At 38.2% G+C, this 19,335-nt stretch overlaps 2 protein-coding genes across 3 annotated transcripts; one reads left to right on the forward strand and one right to left on the reverse strand.

Annotated features, from left to right (window-relative positions):
* Positions 1-1,841: 1,841 nt before the first annotated feature.
* LOC131250551 (uncharacterized) lies at positions 1,842-2,550 on the reverse strand. Its single transcript, XM_058250839.1, has 2 exons — positions 2,506-2,550; positions 1,842-2,420 (listed from the first exon to the last, which is right to left on the reverse strand). Exons 1-2 carry the CDS (start codon positions 2,548-2,550, stop codon positions 1,842-1,844), a joined length of 624 nt encoding a protein of 207 aa, XP_058106822.1.
* Positions 2,551-11,134: 8,584 nt separating this feature from the next.
* Positions 11,135-19,182, forward strand: LOC131251050 (calmodulin-7-like). 2 transcript variants are annotated; one of them, XM_058251514.1, is made up of 4 exons: positions 11,135-11,303; positions 16,550-16,919; positions 17,391-17,438; positions 18,958-19,182. In XM_058251514.1, exons 1-3 carry the CDS (start codon positions 11,228-11,230, stop codon positions 17,392-17,394), a joined length of 450 nt encoding a protein of 149 aa, XP_058107497.1. In that variant the 5' UTR covers positions 11,135-11,227; the 3' UTR covers positions 17,395-17,438; positions 18,958-19,182. The 2 variants fall into 2 exon arrangements, with proteins under 2 accessions (XP_058107497.1, XP_058107496.1); XM_058251513.1 differs by lacking the exon at positions 17,391-17,438.
* Positions 19,183-19,335: the final 153 nt, after the last annotated feature.

A 19,335-nucleotide genomic window follows, 5' to 3' on the forward strand; every position in this document is an offset into this window, starting at 1 on the left:
ATTAATTATGTAATACAATGTTATCTTACACATGTTTACTTTAATTATGTTATATATTTTGTCATTATTTTTTTTTTTGTAACCTACAATTATATTGTATTACTACTATATTATTATGAAACATAATATTTATATTTTACTATACCTTAATGATCTTATAGACATTTTTATTTTATTTTATTTTATTATATATCTTATTATATATCATATTAATACTAATTACATGTTACAATTATATAATTTATAATTTGTTATTATTATTATATATTTTTATTTTATTTTCATAATCATATTTGCTTATATATACTTATTAATCTTACATCACTTATATTCACAATTCTGTATAATGAATCATCAATATTTTAAATAATTAATTATATACTCTGTTTGTACTGTAAAATATTGTAAGATATTATAATTTATTTGAAATTTAATTTAATAATTTTTTTCTTACAAAATATTTAAGAATTAATAAAATAATCTTAAATAAACTATTTGTTTTATTCTGTAAATTTATTTTATTTTATTTATATATAAATTATTTCAGTATTAAATATTTAAAAAAGAATAAAATAGAAATTCTTAAATGAGTAGATTCCCTACATAAAAAAAAATCAACTGATAATAATATTTATAGGAAAATTTGAATTAAATAAACATAATAATAATTGAAAATGAAAAAAATTTAGGTTAAGATCACCTACCTTAAAGTCTGATGATCCGACCCCGCTTTAATATCTCTCTCTCGATTTACAGAGCTCTCTCTTTCCCTCACTCAAATTTATTTTTTTTAATTTGATTGATTCCTTCGATTCTTTCTCTTTTTTTAAAAATTTTTATAAATGGATGCGTAATGGAATGGATGAGTAGAAATTATGGGATGGTTTCATTTAGCGAGAGGTTCGGCGGCCATTACCGTACAAAAAGGAAGGAAAGTGGAGAAAGTGGTTTAGTCGTGTGGAAGATATAACTTTTATTTTTTTATTTTTTTATTTTTTAAGATATGATGGGTCCCACTAACAATAATTTAAATCTACTCCGTCCATCATCTTGGCCTGGCCAAGAGAAGATATAAGGTAAAAAATGAGGTTGATCCGAAACTCAGGTGGGCCACACACAAGCGGACGGTGGGGTTGGTCCCACAAAAAAATGGGTTATTCTCAATTTTTATTTTATTTTTTAACAACAATCTACTGGTTAAGATCAGATTAATCTCAGTGCACAGTCAATAGTTGATGTTGGCTAGATTTGGATTAGTTAATAATTAAACACGTGGTCTTAAGTACATGAGTTGAGAGAGTGCATTATAAAGAAACTTATATATATTCTACCAAAATCATGTAATCATTAATGACATTAATTAATAATTCGCACTAAGCAAAGCGATCACACATATCAATGGTCACAATTTACATGAGCCGATAGATGCATGTGTGCATGGGTGCGTGGATGTATGCATGGGTCTATGTGTGTATACTCCAATAAAGGCAATTGTACATACATGTATGTGTATGCACGTGTACTAAAATCCTGGGTCATTACATAATATGAGTAATGCAAGCATGTGAGTAGAGATACCGAATTGTTTCCATAATATACTTAGTCATTAAAATAGCAGTCATATTGGTATACATTAAGCATACCATTCCATCACACAAAAATCCAAAATATTAGAAGGAAAAAAAAACTGTCAGTATATGAAAACAAACATGACAACAATATAAGTTATTACATGCCCATAATAGAACTAACATAACAAACCCATTGACCACACCCTATCAGACAGAACCAGCACCTCTATCACCAAAGTGATCACGGAGTTTTTCCTTTAACCACTCTACTCAGCGCTCGGGTCGAAGACTAACAAAGAACGACGCCAACAATTTGTCCTTACTCAGGATCTCACCAACATCGATAAATTCTTTGGTGGTCAGGCTTTTCACCTCCTCGAGCATATCAAGTACTTTGTTAGTATGATTAACCTGTTTGCCGAGCTCAAATTTCATCATTGACTCGGCAACGGTATTCAATGAGGCCCCGAGTACATTACATGGATGAGGCGAGCGCGATCGTTTCCTTGTTACTATCCCTCCACGAGTACCATCAGAATCAGGAGTGCGAGTGGGAGTGCCACGGGACCCGTGATGTCCCATCACAGGACTATCCGATGGTAATGGAATGGTCCCTGTAGAGTCTGTGACGTAATCATCTGATAGATCTATCGTATCATCCACATCGTCATCAACAGAATTCCATACTTCATTAAGGTTTCGCTGCAGACGAGAAGAAGATGCCGATGCAGCTATACTCATGCTGCCTCGTACGTAGCGGCCCGTTGCTTGGTCGGATCCGCATATCATTGCGAGGTCATCCATCCTGTCGATTCGTTTACCGCAGAGTCTTATAGCGTTTGGGTGAGACTGCTAAAGGAATAAGACAGATGTAATAATAGGTAAATATTACATAGAGATGGATAATAGGAAATTCAAAACCAGTAAAACGTACCTTGAGATATTGCTCCCAGACTTCATCAGGGGCTGTCACAACCATCCTCTCAGATTCTTAACCGAAGACACTTGCTGCCAACATGTCCTTCATTGCAATATACTCACGCTTGTAATATCTTACCTGATTGGACACGTTTTGCCATGTGACAATTACCTCAATGTCCGCAATTTGGTACGCCTCTCGCTTGAATCTGTTATCAGCCTTACGGCCTAGTGCGACCTGTTCGAGGAAAGTGTCAAACAATATCTGGTCCATAGCACTTGTCCATTTGATCTTCGGCGCTTTAGATGAAGGCTCCGGGAGAGATTTCATGGTTTTGGCACGTGGTGAGCATCGAGTGGCTACCGGCAGTGTTTTTACTGGTGACTAGGTCGGTGTGGATGTTTCATTAAAGGAGTCTATCATTTCACCTGAATATGAAGTAGGTATGATTTTTTATAAATTGCAACTAATCGTTAAAACAGCAAATATTAAGATCGGCTTATGTAACATAAATTCACTGGTCCTTATAAGTATCCAACAAACCACCAAGTGTGTAACTCGGTGACCATAATTCACTAGTTTTCGAAGTTAAATAAACCTTAAATATAGCATCACCAACTTATATATGAAAATTAAATAGAAAGTATCATCATCTACTCCTACTATTTTGTTGAGCATCTACCCACATTCTGGCTGCAATGTCATCACGCATTCGATTCCAAGCATCTTTTTCACGCTACGTTACTCGAAGTAACATTGCCTCTCGTCATTTCTTGATAGCTCTTGTGGCGTTGGGATACCCTCCACATCGGCACCAGATATAACAGCAAAATCAGTCCTGTGGAGACTCATTTTGGCGACGTATATAATTGTGTAGGACACAACAAGTAATCATAATCTCGACTTGTGTTTGAAATTCGTACTGCGTAGCGCTCTTCAAGATGGAAAATCTGACTTTCAATAAACCGAAACATCGCTCGATTGCATTGCACAATTGTGCATTTCGGTAATTAAACAGCTCCTTCATGTTCGCAGGACCTCTCTCGGTTCGATATTCTTGTAAGTGATACCGAACGCCCTGGTATGGAGCCATAAATCCAGGTGAATGAGTGTATCTAGCGTCGACAACATAATATTTTCTTATACATTCGGATCAAGGTTATATTAAGACTAAAACTAGATACAGTTATAGTTAACAATTAGATTGACACTTTCATAACAGATATACAATATCGTTTGACACAAGCAAGGGATCATCTGATCGGGTCAATGTATTATGTAGCACTCTCGCATCCGAAGCAGAACCCTCCCAACCGGCCAACACATATGTAAACTTCATATCGAAAGTATACGCTGCCAGTACATTTTGGGAGAGCACCCCTTTACGATTGTGAAAGCTCGAGTGGTCAACCACCAACACATGCGCTAGAATGTGTGTACCATCAATTGCACCGATGCAATCCTAAATGTGAAAAATCAATGATCATGAAGTGACCGTACATTGGAAGGAAATAAAAAATACGGACATAGAAAATATACCCATTACAAATATACCTGAAAGTAAGCAAACCAATTTAGATTTGTTTGGATCTCTAACGGCGTCTCTATGCCAGCCGATTTAACTAAATTAGGGTACATTGATATAATTGTCTGCAGCACACGGTGAAAGTGTCGACTAATTGTCTCACCCGATTGAATAAATCTGTGACCCATGACCCAGTTACGAACATTGTGCCCCAACGTGTGGAGGAAAATAACTACTTGTTCTTTAAGACTAACATTGCACGAATCACGGAGTTGTATCTTCTCGCGTAGTAGCATACATAGTTCAAAAAATGATTCTCGATTTATCCTAGGCTGATCTACACAATCTCCGTCGCTAGCCCGAATAATAGAATTGATGAACCTTGCTCACTCATCATCCCCATAACGCGCTGGTTGTTTGAACATGTACATACGACAATATTCCCCAACAGCCTGTACACAAGCTGCCACCGCTTGAAAGACAATTGTACTATCGAGCGATTCCTCATCTGAAGAATCCATCATCAACTGATAACCTACACTCTCACGTATATATTTCTCATAAATATAAATTACAAACAACAATGGGTACAAATATAAATTTTAGACGAAGGTATATATGTACATGACTACTTAGACCTCCATGGTTGGCCTCTAACAGTGGCTATAATGCTTCCCTATGAGTCCTAGCTAAGTTTAGAGCAAAAGTTTAGAGCAACCATCAAAGGCATGCATAGAAAAGTGTCAACAATAGCAGTGCCTACTATCTGTAGGTCCTGTTGAGAAAGAAAATCCAACCAGTCATTTGATGGCTAATGAAAGGTGGTAGAAAAGTAAAGTGGAAATAAGGATCAGCACAGAAATTTTCATTTCACGTCTCTTTCATTGCTTAATTATTCTTGAGATAAATCATTGTATGTGTAGAATAAAATTAAAGGGGACCATAGAAGGAACTATAATTCTAATTCAACTTTGAGATAACAAAGACTTATAAGATACAGAGATGATTCTTCAAGTTATTTTATCTATTCATTTGTGAACTGTTGAAGAAAACAGTGGAAGGATGTAAATTTCCTTCCACTGTTGGCGGTTGACCAACAAATAGAAATCCATAAAGAACAAAATTTTTCTATAGAATGATAAGAAATCCATTGTGGGCCCTAACAAATAGATGGATCAGATTGTTGATTGGACTAATTTTCTGTAAACATTCTTGGCCGTCCATATCAAAGGCCATCCATCAATTTGTAAGATTGCTAGTGATGCTTGCATGTTATTCCATAGAAGCTATGCTAGACTTGATTAATAGTCTAGATCAATAGATTGAAATGTCTAAGTGTCCCAATGCAACTAGAAGCACTATAACTTACAATGTGCTATGATGGCTGAGCATTTCTCATTTACTATTTTCTTGATCCTTCCTCAGACAAGATGTTGAACTTGTTCATTAACAGAAAAAGAGAAATGGTGGAGTGCAAGCATTTTCCCCATAATTTTGGTGAAAACGGCCTCATGAGGCCTGCTGTGATGTATTGATAACATCCACTTTGACCATCATGCAGGCCATTTCGTATTTAAGCATGGCCCCAAAATTAGGTACTGGTTTAACTGGACCATACAATAAGGACACTTGACATAGGATGCGCACCCCTATGTTCATTGGGAGCCTAGTGTGTTGTGTATATGTTATCCAACCAAATGATATGAAACATCTTTCTCACTATTGTTTAGCACATGGTGTAGGTATCAGATTAGCACATGAAGTACATGGAGTACTTGAAGATAAGATAACGATTGGTGGCACATGTAGCACCCTATGTGCCCACTAAAACATATGCAAATATTTAGATACTTGTATGAGTATCCTAAATTTCTGAAACACAAAACAGAAAAACATTTGGAAGAAGACATTTTCATTTATATGGTTCTGTCTGAACCATATAAGAGAGAAATGGGAAATGAATGACCACTGTTAACATTCAGTGAACAGAAACTCCATCAATGTCATCATCAAGATCGACAGGGGTTGCGCAAGCCAGATGGATGGTATGGACCATGAGACTCATGTCACATACATGGTACATGATAATGGAAGATGGGTAACTCCAATGCCCAGTTGGGCACATCTGGCTTCAATGATTTCCAAATTCACACAAAGAAGAAAAAGGCAAATGTGTTTTACATGAATTGGTATATTAAAAGACGATTCGAAGACATGCTTCTGCAGTTCTTGTGGCATAACTTTAGGGGATAATTGGGCATGCAGTTGTAATAGCAGTTTTTGGAAAACATACCATAACTCTGAAAATCATATAAAATTACAAACAATATCAAAAACCCACATCAGAAATTGACCAAAACTCATTAACTTTCGTACTGAAAATTTAAAAATTCCATGCAGATGTATATATGGGTTATGGCCCATCTAGTGGGGTTAAAAACAAAGTTAGATGAACTTGTAGATAATTGAACCATGTGCCCTAATTGCACACAATGAAAAGATTTCTCCTGTGCAAACAAGCCCTAAATATTCTTTACCAGTTACCCATACAGGAACAAGAAGAAGACATGATAAATGGGAGAGAGCTTACAGAATACAAACAGAAACATACCATATCCATTTATCTAGTTTCAGGGAAACGAGAGAATGCAAGGCAAATTATATGACTCTGCTAATTGGTTTCCCTACATAATCAGATGAAGATTTGAAAGAAGATTTTTTTTAAAAAAAAGTCATTAAATTATTACATGTCAAAAAAAAGAAATTTTGAATTAAATAGGACATATAGGCGCATTCCCGTAAATAACCTGAATTGGGGGAAAAAAAAAAACAAGTCCAGAGTAGCAAAAAATTGTAAGCTAATGAGAGTAATTGAAACATTAATGTCAAGCAATATGTAGAGAACAGGTGAAAAGTAAACAACTAGAGAACCCAATATTTGACAGCTTCCATCAGAGACCCCTAGTTTCAAAGTCCCCCAATAGTTGGCTAGAAATAAAAAAGTTGTCATTGAAAGAAATGAAATTAAAATCCAAACAGGAACTACCCAAAAATAATAAAAAGAAATTGATAAAACCAATCAAAAAAGCAAATACCTCATACGTGTAAAGTCAAAGAACAAAAAGAACCATAAACAATAGAATTATATATTCACTTGCTAATAAATCATGCAAACTTCACAGTTGGAGAGTTATATAAAAGAGGTGTGCATGTATGCATTTGGGTTCGAAGGTGAGATATGTTAAACAAGAAATACTCACTGATCAACTATCCAAAACTCATTTAAATTTTCAGTGGCATTTGAAAAATGAGCAAGCTTCCTTTGTCGGTGTATGTAGGTTTTGAAGGACATGACACATGCACATAAGGTCATCTTGTTTTTAAAAAAAATATAAGATTAACGTGTCCAATATGTCGGATTACTAATAGCACTCTCGAACCTCAGAATCTAAATCACTGATGCAACAAGGGTAAACCAGATTTGGCAAGCAATCACTGATGGATGTGCCTCAACAACTGGGTCCCAATGAGAAATAGACTGAGTAACTTGTTTCATAATAAGCTTTTTCCTTAAGAAGCAAACTAAATATGAACCCTGAAGAGGCCGACATGGCAGTCTCTCATGAAACATAGTTTTTCAAGCATGTGAACCACTATGATTGAATCTTAGAATAAATTCACAATAGAAGTATATATTCAGATGCTCAGAAATCATACAAATTTCACAGCTGGAGAGTTATATAAAAGAGGTCCAAATGTATGCATTTGGGCAACAAGGTGGGCTATGTTAAACTTTCATACTCACGAATCAACTATCCGAAACTCATTTAAATGATCAGTGGCATATGATAAATAAGCAAGCTTCCTCTATCTGGTGTATGCGGGTTTTGAAATACATTCTAATCGCACATAAGGTCATGTTCTTAACAACCAAAAATGAGATTAAGGTGTCCAGTACCTCAAATTACTGATAGCACATTCGAATCTCAGAATCTGAATCACTGATGCAACAAGAGTAAACCAGATTTGGTAAGCATTCAGCATCACATTCATGATTAGAGAAATCACTGTCCGGTCAAATGGTTCACCAATTGCATATAATTTTTGGATCGATGTGCATCAACAACTGGGCCCCAAACAGAAATGCACAGAGTAACTTGGTTCATAATAAGCTTGTCCTTAAGAATAAAAAAATAATAATAATAAATAAATAAATAAATTCCATGAAGATAGCATAGTGGATAACATATATAATATTTCCAGGGATATTGCATTGTTTATCAAACTGTGAGAAAGAGTAAAGAGTGATCTACTGTAATATTTCATCAATTTTAGCTATGGAGGCAGAAAATGCTAAAAATGAGAGAGGGGAAAGGTAAGAAAAATAATATGGAGCATACCAGAGGTCTTTACCGAAGCCAATGGAAGAGATCAATGAACACTGAGTTGGAAATGGAAGCAAATCAAGAATTGGATAAGAAAGCTGTTAGTTTTTTAAATTAAATGAAAACCGAAAACCGTGAAACCCCTTATTTTCTAGAGAACCCTCCCAGACGTACAATGAAGATTTCACAAAACCCCTAATATCCAGAAACCATGAGCAAACAAGTGGTGAAAATTAAAATCCTTCAGTTCAATAGAGACAAATTCAAGCAAAATCAGTCCACCTGGATGCGGCAATCCATGTCAGATTTTGCGAAAATAACCCAAATCCAGAAATTAAGGGTTATCTAGAATCGGATTGAAGAGTAGAATTAAGATTTCACAAAACCCCCAATTTCCAGATACCAAGATCAAAATAATCTCCGAAAATCAATAATAGGACTGAATACGGACTGTTTGAAGAAGAATCATTAATCCAATTTAAGAATCGAAATTAAAAAAAGCCACAATCCCCATAAACTGCTTACATGGGAGTTATCTGGAGAAGACAACATCGTTACAAATCTGATTTCGCCAAACCTCCAAAAACCATAAACAAAAGCAAAGAGGTTTCTGAAAATGGAAGCAGTAAGTTGAATACAGAAGGATTGAAGCACAAACAAACCCTCCTGGATTCTCACATGCAGCAAATACTAAGCCATCGCACTCTAAAAATCCCTAACCCTCTATTTCTGAAGTGCACAATACCTAAAAAATCAGATTGCATAGGAACTCCCAAAATCCAGGAGCCTGTAACATCGAACATGCAGATCAGAAGCCAACGACCCTCTCACAGGGTGGAGGGATGACATGCATGACAGATTCCGAACTGTATGCCACTAAATAAGGCCATAGGAGGAAGAAGCAGTACCTGAGCGCAGCAACGGTGATGGTTGTGATGGACTCAGTCGTCGAAAATACCTGAGATTTATAAGATTGGAATGGGGAAATGGTCTTTCCCACCACCGCTCCCGCCATATCCAGCGACCTTCAATCCCATCCCTCAGTCCGTACAACGAATTGGGATGGGCTCGAGGCCAATCCAGGGAGAGAGGAGCGAATCCAAGCAAATCCAACGAGAGAGAGAGAGAGAGGGTAGGATATCCGACGATTTCAAGCAATCCAGTAGTCAATCCAGCAGGACACGGCACCCTTCTCATTTCTCTCCCATCCAAATAGGTAGATGCCCATACTCTGTTGGATAAGACTATCCTATCCAACCTACTACGACTGACTCCACCCTAATACTCCCATCCAAACGGGCCCGGATTGGCTACTCCCCCTGACACCGGCCAATGGCTGGTGGTCGGTGCTCTGTTGTCCCCACCATGATGTATGTGTTTCATCCATGCCATCCATATATTTTTACAGATCATTTTACGATATGAGACCAAAAATAAGATATATCCCAATCTTGAGTGGACCACGTTACAGGAAACAGTGTTGAATGAGCGTCAACCATTAAAAAACATTTTGGGGCCATAAAAGTTTAGGATCTTTTTGTTTTTTCCCCTTCATTTGGACCTGTATGACCTAATCAACATATTGGATGCCAAATAAAAATTACAGTGGGCCTTAGGAGAATTTTAATGATGGATATCCAACCACTATTGTTTTCATGTGGTGTGTTCCACCTGAGATTTATATACCTCTAATTTTTGGAATCAAGCCATAAAATGATCTATAAAAATGGATGAACGGAATGGATGAAACACGTACATCATGGTGGGTCACACAGAGCACCGACCACCAGCCACGGGGCTGGGGTCAGGGGGAGTAGCCAATCCGTTCCCTTCTCCGCAGGGTTTTGATTGAGTCGGCACGTGTGGGTCCGTACGTACACGTTACGTATGCTTCAAATCCAAACTGCCCAAACTGGTGGGACCGATTTAGATTGGTCACTTAACAAAAATTGAATGATTAGACCATCCTGACCATTGATTAATCTACATATATATATATATATATATATTTAATTTTGACCGTTTACTACTTCATATTTACAGTCCATTAGATAAATATTAAGATAATGATTTATTGTGATATTTTTGTTGTAACCCATCTAGACTGGGCCCTACCATTTGAACGGTTTGGATTTGTTAATGTGCCACGTGTAGGTACTAGATCCTCATATGTTCCGCAGCTGCACCGCACTCGTCGTACCTCCGAAGAAGTACAAGGGCAAAACCGTCATTAACTGACTCTCCGTGGCTCCCATCAAAGAAAGCAAGGGCATTTATAAGTAATTTCAAAAACGCGATTGAGGTCCGTCATTGGAGCATCAGATGCGACGAGAGACATCCCCTACGTGGCCCGCATCTTTACGAGTACAGGCTGCTTTTGAATTGTGATAAGTGGGGCCCATTATTAAGTAATCTACACCGTTGATCTGTGTTCCCCACCAATTGAGATTTTCCTAAATACTCACACGTGGAAAGGTAATGGAGCATTGTACTTCCCTTCTAATATAGTCTATGCTTTGGAAGAAAGTTGGAAATTCCAGATGCTTCTATTAAGAAATATTTTTCATATATCTTTAATCTAAAGTAATATAAAATATATCAACGGTTCTGATTATGATAAAGTAGGCTCATTTTACCATAATAAAGAACACGTGTACGATATGAAAAGATTCCGGCAGCGTATCATACGATTTCCTTAAACGCAACCTCCCGCAGTATAAAGCCCTAATTGTCCGGAAACAGAGAGATAAGCAAGGGACCCTTTCCTTCGCTGCGATTTTCTTCCTCCTTTCATCTCTCTCGTTTTCTGCTCGATTTCAGAGAAAAAATGGCGGATGAGCTCACGGACGACCAGATGTCTGAGTTCAAGGAGGCCTTTAGCTTGTTTGACAAGGATGGAGACGGTCAGATCCCTTCGATATTTGCTTTGCCCCTTTTTTTCTGCTGGAAAATCTGTTGATTTTATGAGTTTTTTTTTTTTTGGCTTTTTTGCGATTGAGGGTTTTTTGGTTTGATTTGATGTTGATTTCATCAGATATGATGGTGTATTGCGTGGATTCGTTGAAATCAGTGGGGTTTTGGCCTGGATCCTAGAAAATTAGGGTTTGATCCGTTCTCGTTTGGGGTGTGTGTGTGTTATGATTTGTGATATCTTAGCTGGGGATTGTTTCAGATCGGGTGGATTTTTCGTGAAAGATCATTTATTTGGTTTTTCGTTTTTCGTTTTTTTTTTCGTGTTGTGGATTTTGAGCTGTTGATTTGTTTGAAGCATGTGAGATCTGCATCTTTATCTTCTGCAGTTCTTTGAGATGGATTTTAAATTTTTTTAAAAAAATTCTGTTTGAATCATATATTTCTATGTTGATGTTCATTTGCGGTTCCTCATGCGTGGATTCGATTCTCTTGTGAAATTCTAATTGATATATATATATATATATATATATATATATATATATATATATATATATATATATATATATATATATATATATATATATATATATTTGCGGTTTCGAAACTACAGTTTACATTTCCTTCGTTGGATTTTAGAGTTCTGATGTATGTACGGGCTGTTTCCTGTAAGACGGATCTTGATCATTTTTTTCATACTGCATCATAGCCGTAGCGATTATCCATTAAACGGGTTGTGATAATGACAACTTCTTCATCTTTATGGAGAGAGAGAGAGAGAGAGAGAGAGAGAGAGAGATGCTCACCTTCTTACGTGAGCACCCGTGCGCACCTTTGCACACGTGTGATGGGCACAGAATCTGAACGGTCCACGTGATGCGGAACCCCTTGAAACTCTGTATGCCCAATTATCGGCCTGATCCAAAACTCTAGTGGGCCATAGCAAAGAGAAATGCAAATCAAGGGAGGAAACTGTTTCCTTTTTTGATGGCCCACTAGAGTTTTGTATCAGGCTGAAAGTTGGGCTCGTGAGGTTTCAAGGGGTGCCGCATCACATTGACTGTTCAGATTCTATGCCCATGACACGTGTGCAAAGGTGGGCACTGGTGCTCACCTAAGAAGGTGCGCAGGTGAGCATTCCTCTCTCTCTCTCTCTTATATATATATATATATATATATATATATATATATATATATATAAAAGAGCTTTATGTAATGGATTTTCCCCTGTAACACGTCAAGATATATCTGTTACGTTGATATTGAAACTTGGGTTTTATTATTCTCACCAAGAACTGCCTTAAATTTAAGAAAAAATAGTAATAATAGCAACAATAACAATTATAATAGAAATAATGATGATAAGAATAATATATTATTGCTACTATGCATGAACAATGAAGCAATTCTCACAGCTATCGCTAAACACCCAAAAAATCTGATGTTAGCAAATGCCGTTGATGTGATCATCTGAAAATTGATATCATATAACAGTAGAAGCGCCAAAAATTACTAATTACAATATTTGAGTGGTTAATTTAGCTACCAAGTTTTGTGATGATCTGGCGAGGTAACGAACTGAGGGTGTCCCAATAAATTACAGAAATAATAATAATAATAAATAACGAAAGAAAGGAATACATGACAAGCGAAGAGCATATAGAAGTGGGAAGGATTGTGTCATTTTGAATCTCCCTTGCTAGCTAAATTTATTCGGATTCTTCAAGACATTACCCATTTCAGATCATGAGATTTCTAGAAGGTTCTGTCTCCTGATTTTGTAGGTTATTATTCTTGGGCCATCTTTGGCGAGGCAAGTTTGCTTAAATATTGTTTTATTTGCTCTCGATGTAATAAAATATCTTTATCTCTGGTGGTTGGAGGTTTACCTCATAGATTGCAGTTATGTTACTTTCATTTAGGACCACTACATGCGAAAACTACAACATTAGCAAAATATGTTTTTCAACGGTTGGTTTGTTTAAGATCAAAATATTTCGTGGATCAAATTTTTTTTAAGAGCCTAGATTCCTAGGTTGGACTAAAGCCTGTTTGCTTACAACTAGAAAATGTTATGCAGAGCATACTTTAGATTGAGTGTTACCATTCCTTAGAGGTCCTGAAGTTGGTTGTATCCATGTAGGAAAGAGAAGAGTCTATGGGTCCATTATTATGATGAAAACCATACAAAGATATGATGGAAACTGGAAACACTTCGGAATTGGGTGACCTTATACTTATGATAAAAATTCAAGAGAACTCACTGTAGGATGGGTCAAGAAATAGAGCATTCAATTGGATAGATGCTTGGAATTAGTACCTACCGTGGTAGAGATGCATTTAGCATGGAAGCACAAATTAACATTCTCATTTAATCATGAGAGAGAAAGAGAGCGATTCGCCTTTTAGGAATGGAATCTTAAATTGGTTGCAGGAATGGAATCTTAAATTAGTTACCACAACCCTTGTGCACGAGAAGATCTCATGCCTCTCAACCCTTCTGTACAACACATTCAATGACCCTTCATCTTGTGCTCGTTCACTGTTACTTGGCATTGTTTGTTTCTACTTGTTGCATATTTTAGCCTACCAGTCGTGGATATTGGCATCATCATAGATCTTGGTAGAAACAGGCAAACGAACTAAATCAATCACATGGTTTGAGTAGATCTCAAAGCTCTTAATCACCACTTATAATTGTCTGTTGGTTTCAATGTATTCAAAATTGGTTACGTAACGGTAACGGTCATAACCGTTACGCATTACGGGGTCGAAATGGCCGTTACAGAAAAACGGGCCATGATGACCCCGTAACGGTCCAGTAACGACATTTTCAAAAAATAAAAAACGGCCGTAACGGTAACAGTGGTGGCCGTTACGGCCACCGTTACTGTTACAGGACACCTTGGTTGGTTTGCAAAATTCGGTGGTCCATGGAAAATATCAAATGCAGCACCAATTTACAGACCCCACAAATACCCCCCCCCCCCCCCGGGCAAAAAAAAGAAAAAAAAGAAAAAAAAACAAATCCTAAACTGGCTCTTGAAAGCTGAAATCTACTACCCACACCACATAGTTGGTGTCCCACATGGCCGGCATTGGTGGGTTGGGCAGAATCATGTCTGCTCCGGCCATGGAAGAGGAAGAAACTGAGTGGGACATCTTTTAGAGAAGATGCAGACAGAAGTGCATGTGGTGTGGGTCTTGTCTGCAACATTGTTGATATATATGAGTCTCATTTAATAAGCAGTCCATATACCCATATGTACAGCCATATCAAGCCCCCCTTCAGAAACCTTCATCTCTCTCTCTCTCTCTCTCTCTCTCTCTCTCTCTCTCTCTCTCTCAGTAGCCAATTGAATAAAATTCTTTTCTTAGAGATGTCATCCGGAATCTCTTAATGGGGAGTCATGGGGACTCTAATTTTAGAACAGGAAAAATGCCAAATGCAAATAAAAATACAAATATGGAGCAAATCATGGTCACGTAAGCATCAACATTCCTGGTTTTTCGTGACTTGGGCGGAATAGAAAGAGTTTGGTGGATAAATAAGCATAGAAGAGCAATAACACGAGGAGAGGTAAAAAGAAGCGAAGAAACAGAAAGGTGTCGAGGGTTTCATGGCATTGATCATATTGTGTCAGCCGAAGGGTGTGCTCCACATTGAGTTCTTGATGTTTTTCTTTACTTTTTTTTAATTCAGTTATTTGATGAAGGTCTTAACCACTGATTTCAAAGATTAGTTGGTAGACAGTTAACAAGGTTTTCTGTCACTCACAATGCAATGCGTTCACCATATATTATGGCATGGATAAACTCAATTCCCAACTGTCTAAATGTGGTCCCCATTGTGACAGGAGCATTACCTGAAATTCATGCTGATTGGACAATCCTGAGTGTCCACCTGTTGATGATGGTTAAAATGGTGGCTGATCCCCTATTCTAACAGTTAGGCAAAATCAGATGGTTAAGATTGTCAAATGAGATAGATTTCAGAGGTGTATCTGCCAAGGTGAGGCTTGTCCATGTGCAGTACATGAGCTGGCTATAAAGAGTCAGACCCAGCTCTTCCTGGTAGTTTACATTCCAGACCCTGGCCTGGCCAAGCCCCACTCCAAAGTGCTAGCCGAATCCCCAGCCCCATGCTGTCGGGCCTCAAAATTTACTCCCAGAACCTACCAATATACACCATAAGCCTCGATCCAAGCCCCAGCAACTATTCAAAATTAGAAAGACCTAAATAAACCGTTTCCACTCCTTTTCATGTTCAAAATTGCACTATGGTTTGATTGATCTTAGAAACAAAACAATTCTGGCATCATTTGGATGCACAGGTTAATTGAATTATGAACATCAATTGAAGAAACAAAACAGATATTTGATGATGTTGATGCTTATTTCTGGTGTTGATAATGAGCAACTAGCCTCTTGTTTTGCTTGCATCCATTTTGTGTCCAACTTGAAAGCAAATCACATTGCAATTTTGGAGCTCTCAATATGAATGCAAAGTGATTGTATCAAAATCCTTATTTTCCCCTTACAAAAAAATATTCTGAAAGTTGTCAAGTCAGAAAAAAAAAAAAAACTCATCATCCATTTCCCATCAATATGCACAAAGTAATATATATCGTGATATTGTGTAACTCTCTCTATTGGGTAGATGTCGGGACATTATTAATGGATTCTTGAAAGACAGAAGAATCCTTCTTTAATTATTTATGTCCCAGTCCCTTTCCAGAGTGTAGAATCATGTTGGAAGCATTCCATTCGGATAGACCACTGAAAATGATATCTTGATTTCTATTTTGTTCAAGCTTTTCAAAAATCCCTTCTTGTAAAAGATCTTTAGAAGTAATTTTGGTCCCCATTTATGTGGTTGATGATAATCTCGTGATTCTTGTGGATTGCATCATATATGAATGCCACAATTCAAATAAAAAATCGTACAATTTTGATGACCTTGATGCAAAGGAAGGTGTTTAGCCATTTCCAATTTATTCAACTAGTTATTGCAATTCCATTCTGCAAATTGGCGTAAGTAGTCCCATTTGATTTTGTAATATCATGTTTGTATTGCCTGAGCGTGGTTTAACATTTGTCTGCTGTTGTGGCCACCCTTTTTATTCATTTATTTTTGGGAGTTGTTGTTTACTTCTGAAGGAAAATCATAGTTAGTATGCATTTGGTGAAATTGTGATGATTTAATTGATCTAATAAATCATTTTTTGGATGATCACAGGCTGCATCACTACCAAGGAGCTGGGCACTGTGATGCGGTCACTGGGACAGAACCCAACAGAGGCTGAGCTCCAGGACATGATCAATGAGGTGGATGCAGATGGCAGTGGGACCATTGATTTCCCTGAGTTCCTCAACCTGATGGCTCGCAAGATGAAGGACACCGACTCGGAGGAGGAGCTCAAGGAGGCGTTCCGGGTGTTTGACAAGGACCAGAATGGGTTCATCTCTGCAGCAGAGCTGCGCCATGTCATGACCAACCTTGGGGAGAAGCTCACTGACGAGGAGGTGGATGAGATGATTCGTGAGGCCGATGTAGACGGTGATGGTCAGATCAACTATGAGGAGTTTGTCAAAGTCATGATGGCCAAGTGAGGACCCCACCTCCACCTCCCCACGCAATAATAAAAAAGAAAAAAAAATGAAGAAAAAAGGGCAGATAAGTAAAAAAAAAAAATGTTGATTTTTGTTTCAACCTAGGAGGCTATTTATTTGGTAGAGATCTGGAAAAAAAAAAAAAAAGGTTTATAAGGGTTAGTAGGGTGTCTCTTTATGTTGTGGTTGCTGCTGCCTGCCTGCCTGCTGGTCCAACCTGTTCACCGTCATTCTCTGCTTTGTTTATGTATCTGTTTTCTTTCCGCTTTTTTCATTCCGTTGGTTTGCTTTGTCATTTTCTCTGGATTTTTTCTTCTTTTCCTCCCTCTTCTGAATTGCAAACTTGAATGTTTCTGTTCTTCTGGGGCTGACTCAAATTTGATTGAAATCTTATTGTTATTTTTATTCTATTTTAAATTCCCTTTTCCTTTGAATAATTGAAATGTTTTCTCTGTGTCAACTTCCAGATAGATACAATGTGCAACCGTTCCTGAGACATCCGAGCCGTGAAGAAGGTGGGCCGCATTTATGATTAAGATCATGTAAAGGTGAAAACTAGGTAGTCCATTCAACAACAGGCTTGGTACGCAGCCGATGTTGCTCGGGGCACGGTGATCTTCATGGTACGGCCCACATTTTTCACAGCTCAGATTCTTCAGTTAAGTGAGACACAATAAGCCTTGAGTGCCAAATTATGTGAATTGGTGTTCTCTATTCAGGAAGAATGGTTTTTGATCCCCGAATGTGAGAAATGGTCCTTCACAAGTTTCAAGCCACTATCTGTCAGGATCCATGCCTTGGGAGGATCAGATGGGTGGGAGAAGAGTCAGTCAGGCGAAACAAACCTATTCGAATGTGGATGTTTCAGAAAGCTTAATCAATGGGCTCGGATGTTCTGCAGCTAGGGTTGTTGTTGCCAGCATGCATGCAACTTTGGACCGATGATGGTGCTGCCTGATCATGGGCTTAGGGTTTTGTAGGAGTGGTGATGCCCACCTGCTGCCTGATCATGGGCTTGGGTTTCCTAGGTGTGTGGTGTTGGGCTTGCGGTTAGGAATGATAGGGTGTGGCATGTTGGCCATTTGTGAGAATCCATTTTTTTGTTTGAATCCAAGAAATTTTTTTATTCTTTTTTACATCTAGTTTTGGTGGTTGCGATTAACCCAACCGTTCATGGCTGTTCCGGAAAGGGTCACGTTATCTGCTTAGTCTGCCTATATTGTCCCCTCCCCCTTCCTTTTTGGTTCGTCTGTGCAGCGAAGGGTTTTTAACCATATGTGGATAAGACGTATGGCTTGGATTGGTCCTCCATTCTGAAAACATGTTTTTTGGATGGCTAGAAAGGTTGGTTTTGACAGTCGTCTCAGCTCGCCGGCCCTGTTGAAGTGGTCGTAACCGACATACACTAAACAAATTGAATCTTTTAACGTGTGTGTTCTCTCATTAGCGCGTACAATTGTCTGTGTGGGCCACAAGGGAGGGATGTTGTGAGGGGATGATCACTTGTATATCGTTGTGAGCAGATCCACTCGTTGAAAGTAACCATCGGTTGGTTATATCAAATCAGGCACAGGCCAACCACCCTAAGGGTAAGGAGCGGAGTTGAAATACAGGGGCCAGCTAGCTCTGAGGGTGAGCCATGGCACATGTGCCTATGAGCAGCACATGGAGATGTTGAAAGGGACTCCACAAAAGTAGCGTAAGCATATATAGTGGTGGGCCACACTTCATAAGAGATTCCTCACCTTTCCTTGTGCACGGATGATGATGGATTTGGATGGGCAAGGGAGATAGAGATGTCTGCGTGGGTTTGTTTGTGAGGGAACCATGTTGGGCCGAGAGGAATCTTCAAAAGTCATTTTCAAAACATTATATGATTCTCATGCCTCGTCCATTTGCTGCTTAGTGGGAAAATGCATTCACAAGCCTCTCTCTCTCTCTCTCTCTCTCTCTCTCTCTCTCTCTCTCTCCACATTTTACACAGATGCCAACAGTCTTCTGATGACCTTCCTGGTTATCTTCTTCATTGTGCAGAAAAAGGCAGAAGAGGGCTGAAGAACGTCGAAGCGAGAAAACCACCAACATTTCCCCTAAGCGTAAGCGCCGAAAGGGACGATGTGCAGTGCTCTGATCAAGAAGCGCACCATCCACAGTAATCCTTACATTTTCCTTCACTAATTACTAATAAAGTAGCAAGTGATGTTTCATATGTTGTTTCAAAAAATTTACAAATTTGTATTGAAACCCTTTTTCTTCCAAGTCTTCCATTCCTAGAAATAGGAGAATGCAAGGGAGGAAATGAATAGCACATTCAACACCTCATTGTATTGCTTATGCGGATTCAGGGCAGTCACAGCTCGAAACCCCTACATGTCACAAATTTCATCGCCCACCAATGGAAGCCCTGCCATT

This window comes from Magnolia sinica, chromosome 7, assembly GCF_029962835.1.
Source record: "Magnolia sinica isolate HGM2019 chromosome 7, MsV1, whole genome shotgun sequence".
In the NCBI taxonomy this organism is placed as follows: Eukaryota; Viridiplantae; Streptophyta; class Magnoliopsida; order Magnoliales; family Magnoliaceae; genus Magnolia; species Magnolia sinica.

Bases quoted from the DNA above. Each gene is read 5' to 3' on its own strand.
- LOC131250551 (XM_058250839.1), bottom strand. From the start codon at position 2,550: ATGGTTGTGACAGCCCCTGATGAAGTCTGGGAGCAATATCTCAAG. The intron at 2,421-2,505 runs GTACGTTTTACT...TTCCTTTAGCAG, and splicing joins TCTGGGAGCAATATCTCAAG to TCTCACCCAAACGCTATAAG.
- LOC131251050 (XM_058251513.1), top strand. From the start codon at position 11,228: ATGGCGGATGAGCTCACGGACGACCAGATGTCTGAGTTCAAGGAGGCC. The intron at 11,304-16,549 runs GTCAGATCCCTT...GGATGATCACAG, and splicing joins GTTTGACAAGGATGGAGACG to GCTGCATCACTACCAAGGAG. The intron at 16,920-18,957 runs GTGAGGACCCCA...TTCATTGTGCAG, and splicing joins GTCAAAGTCATGATGGCCAA to AAAAAGGCAGAAGAGGGCTG.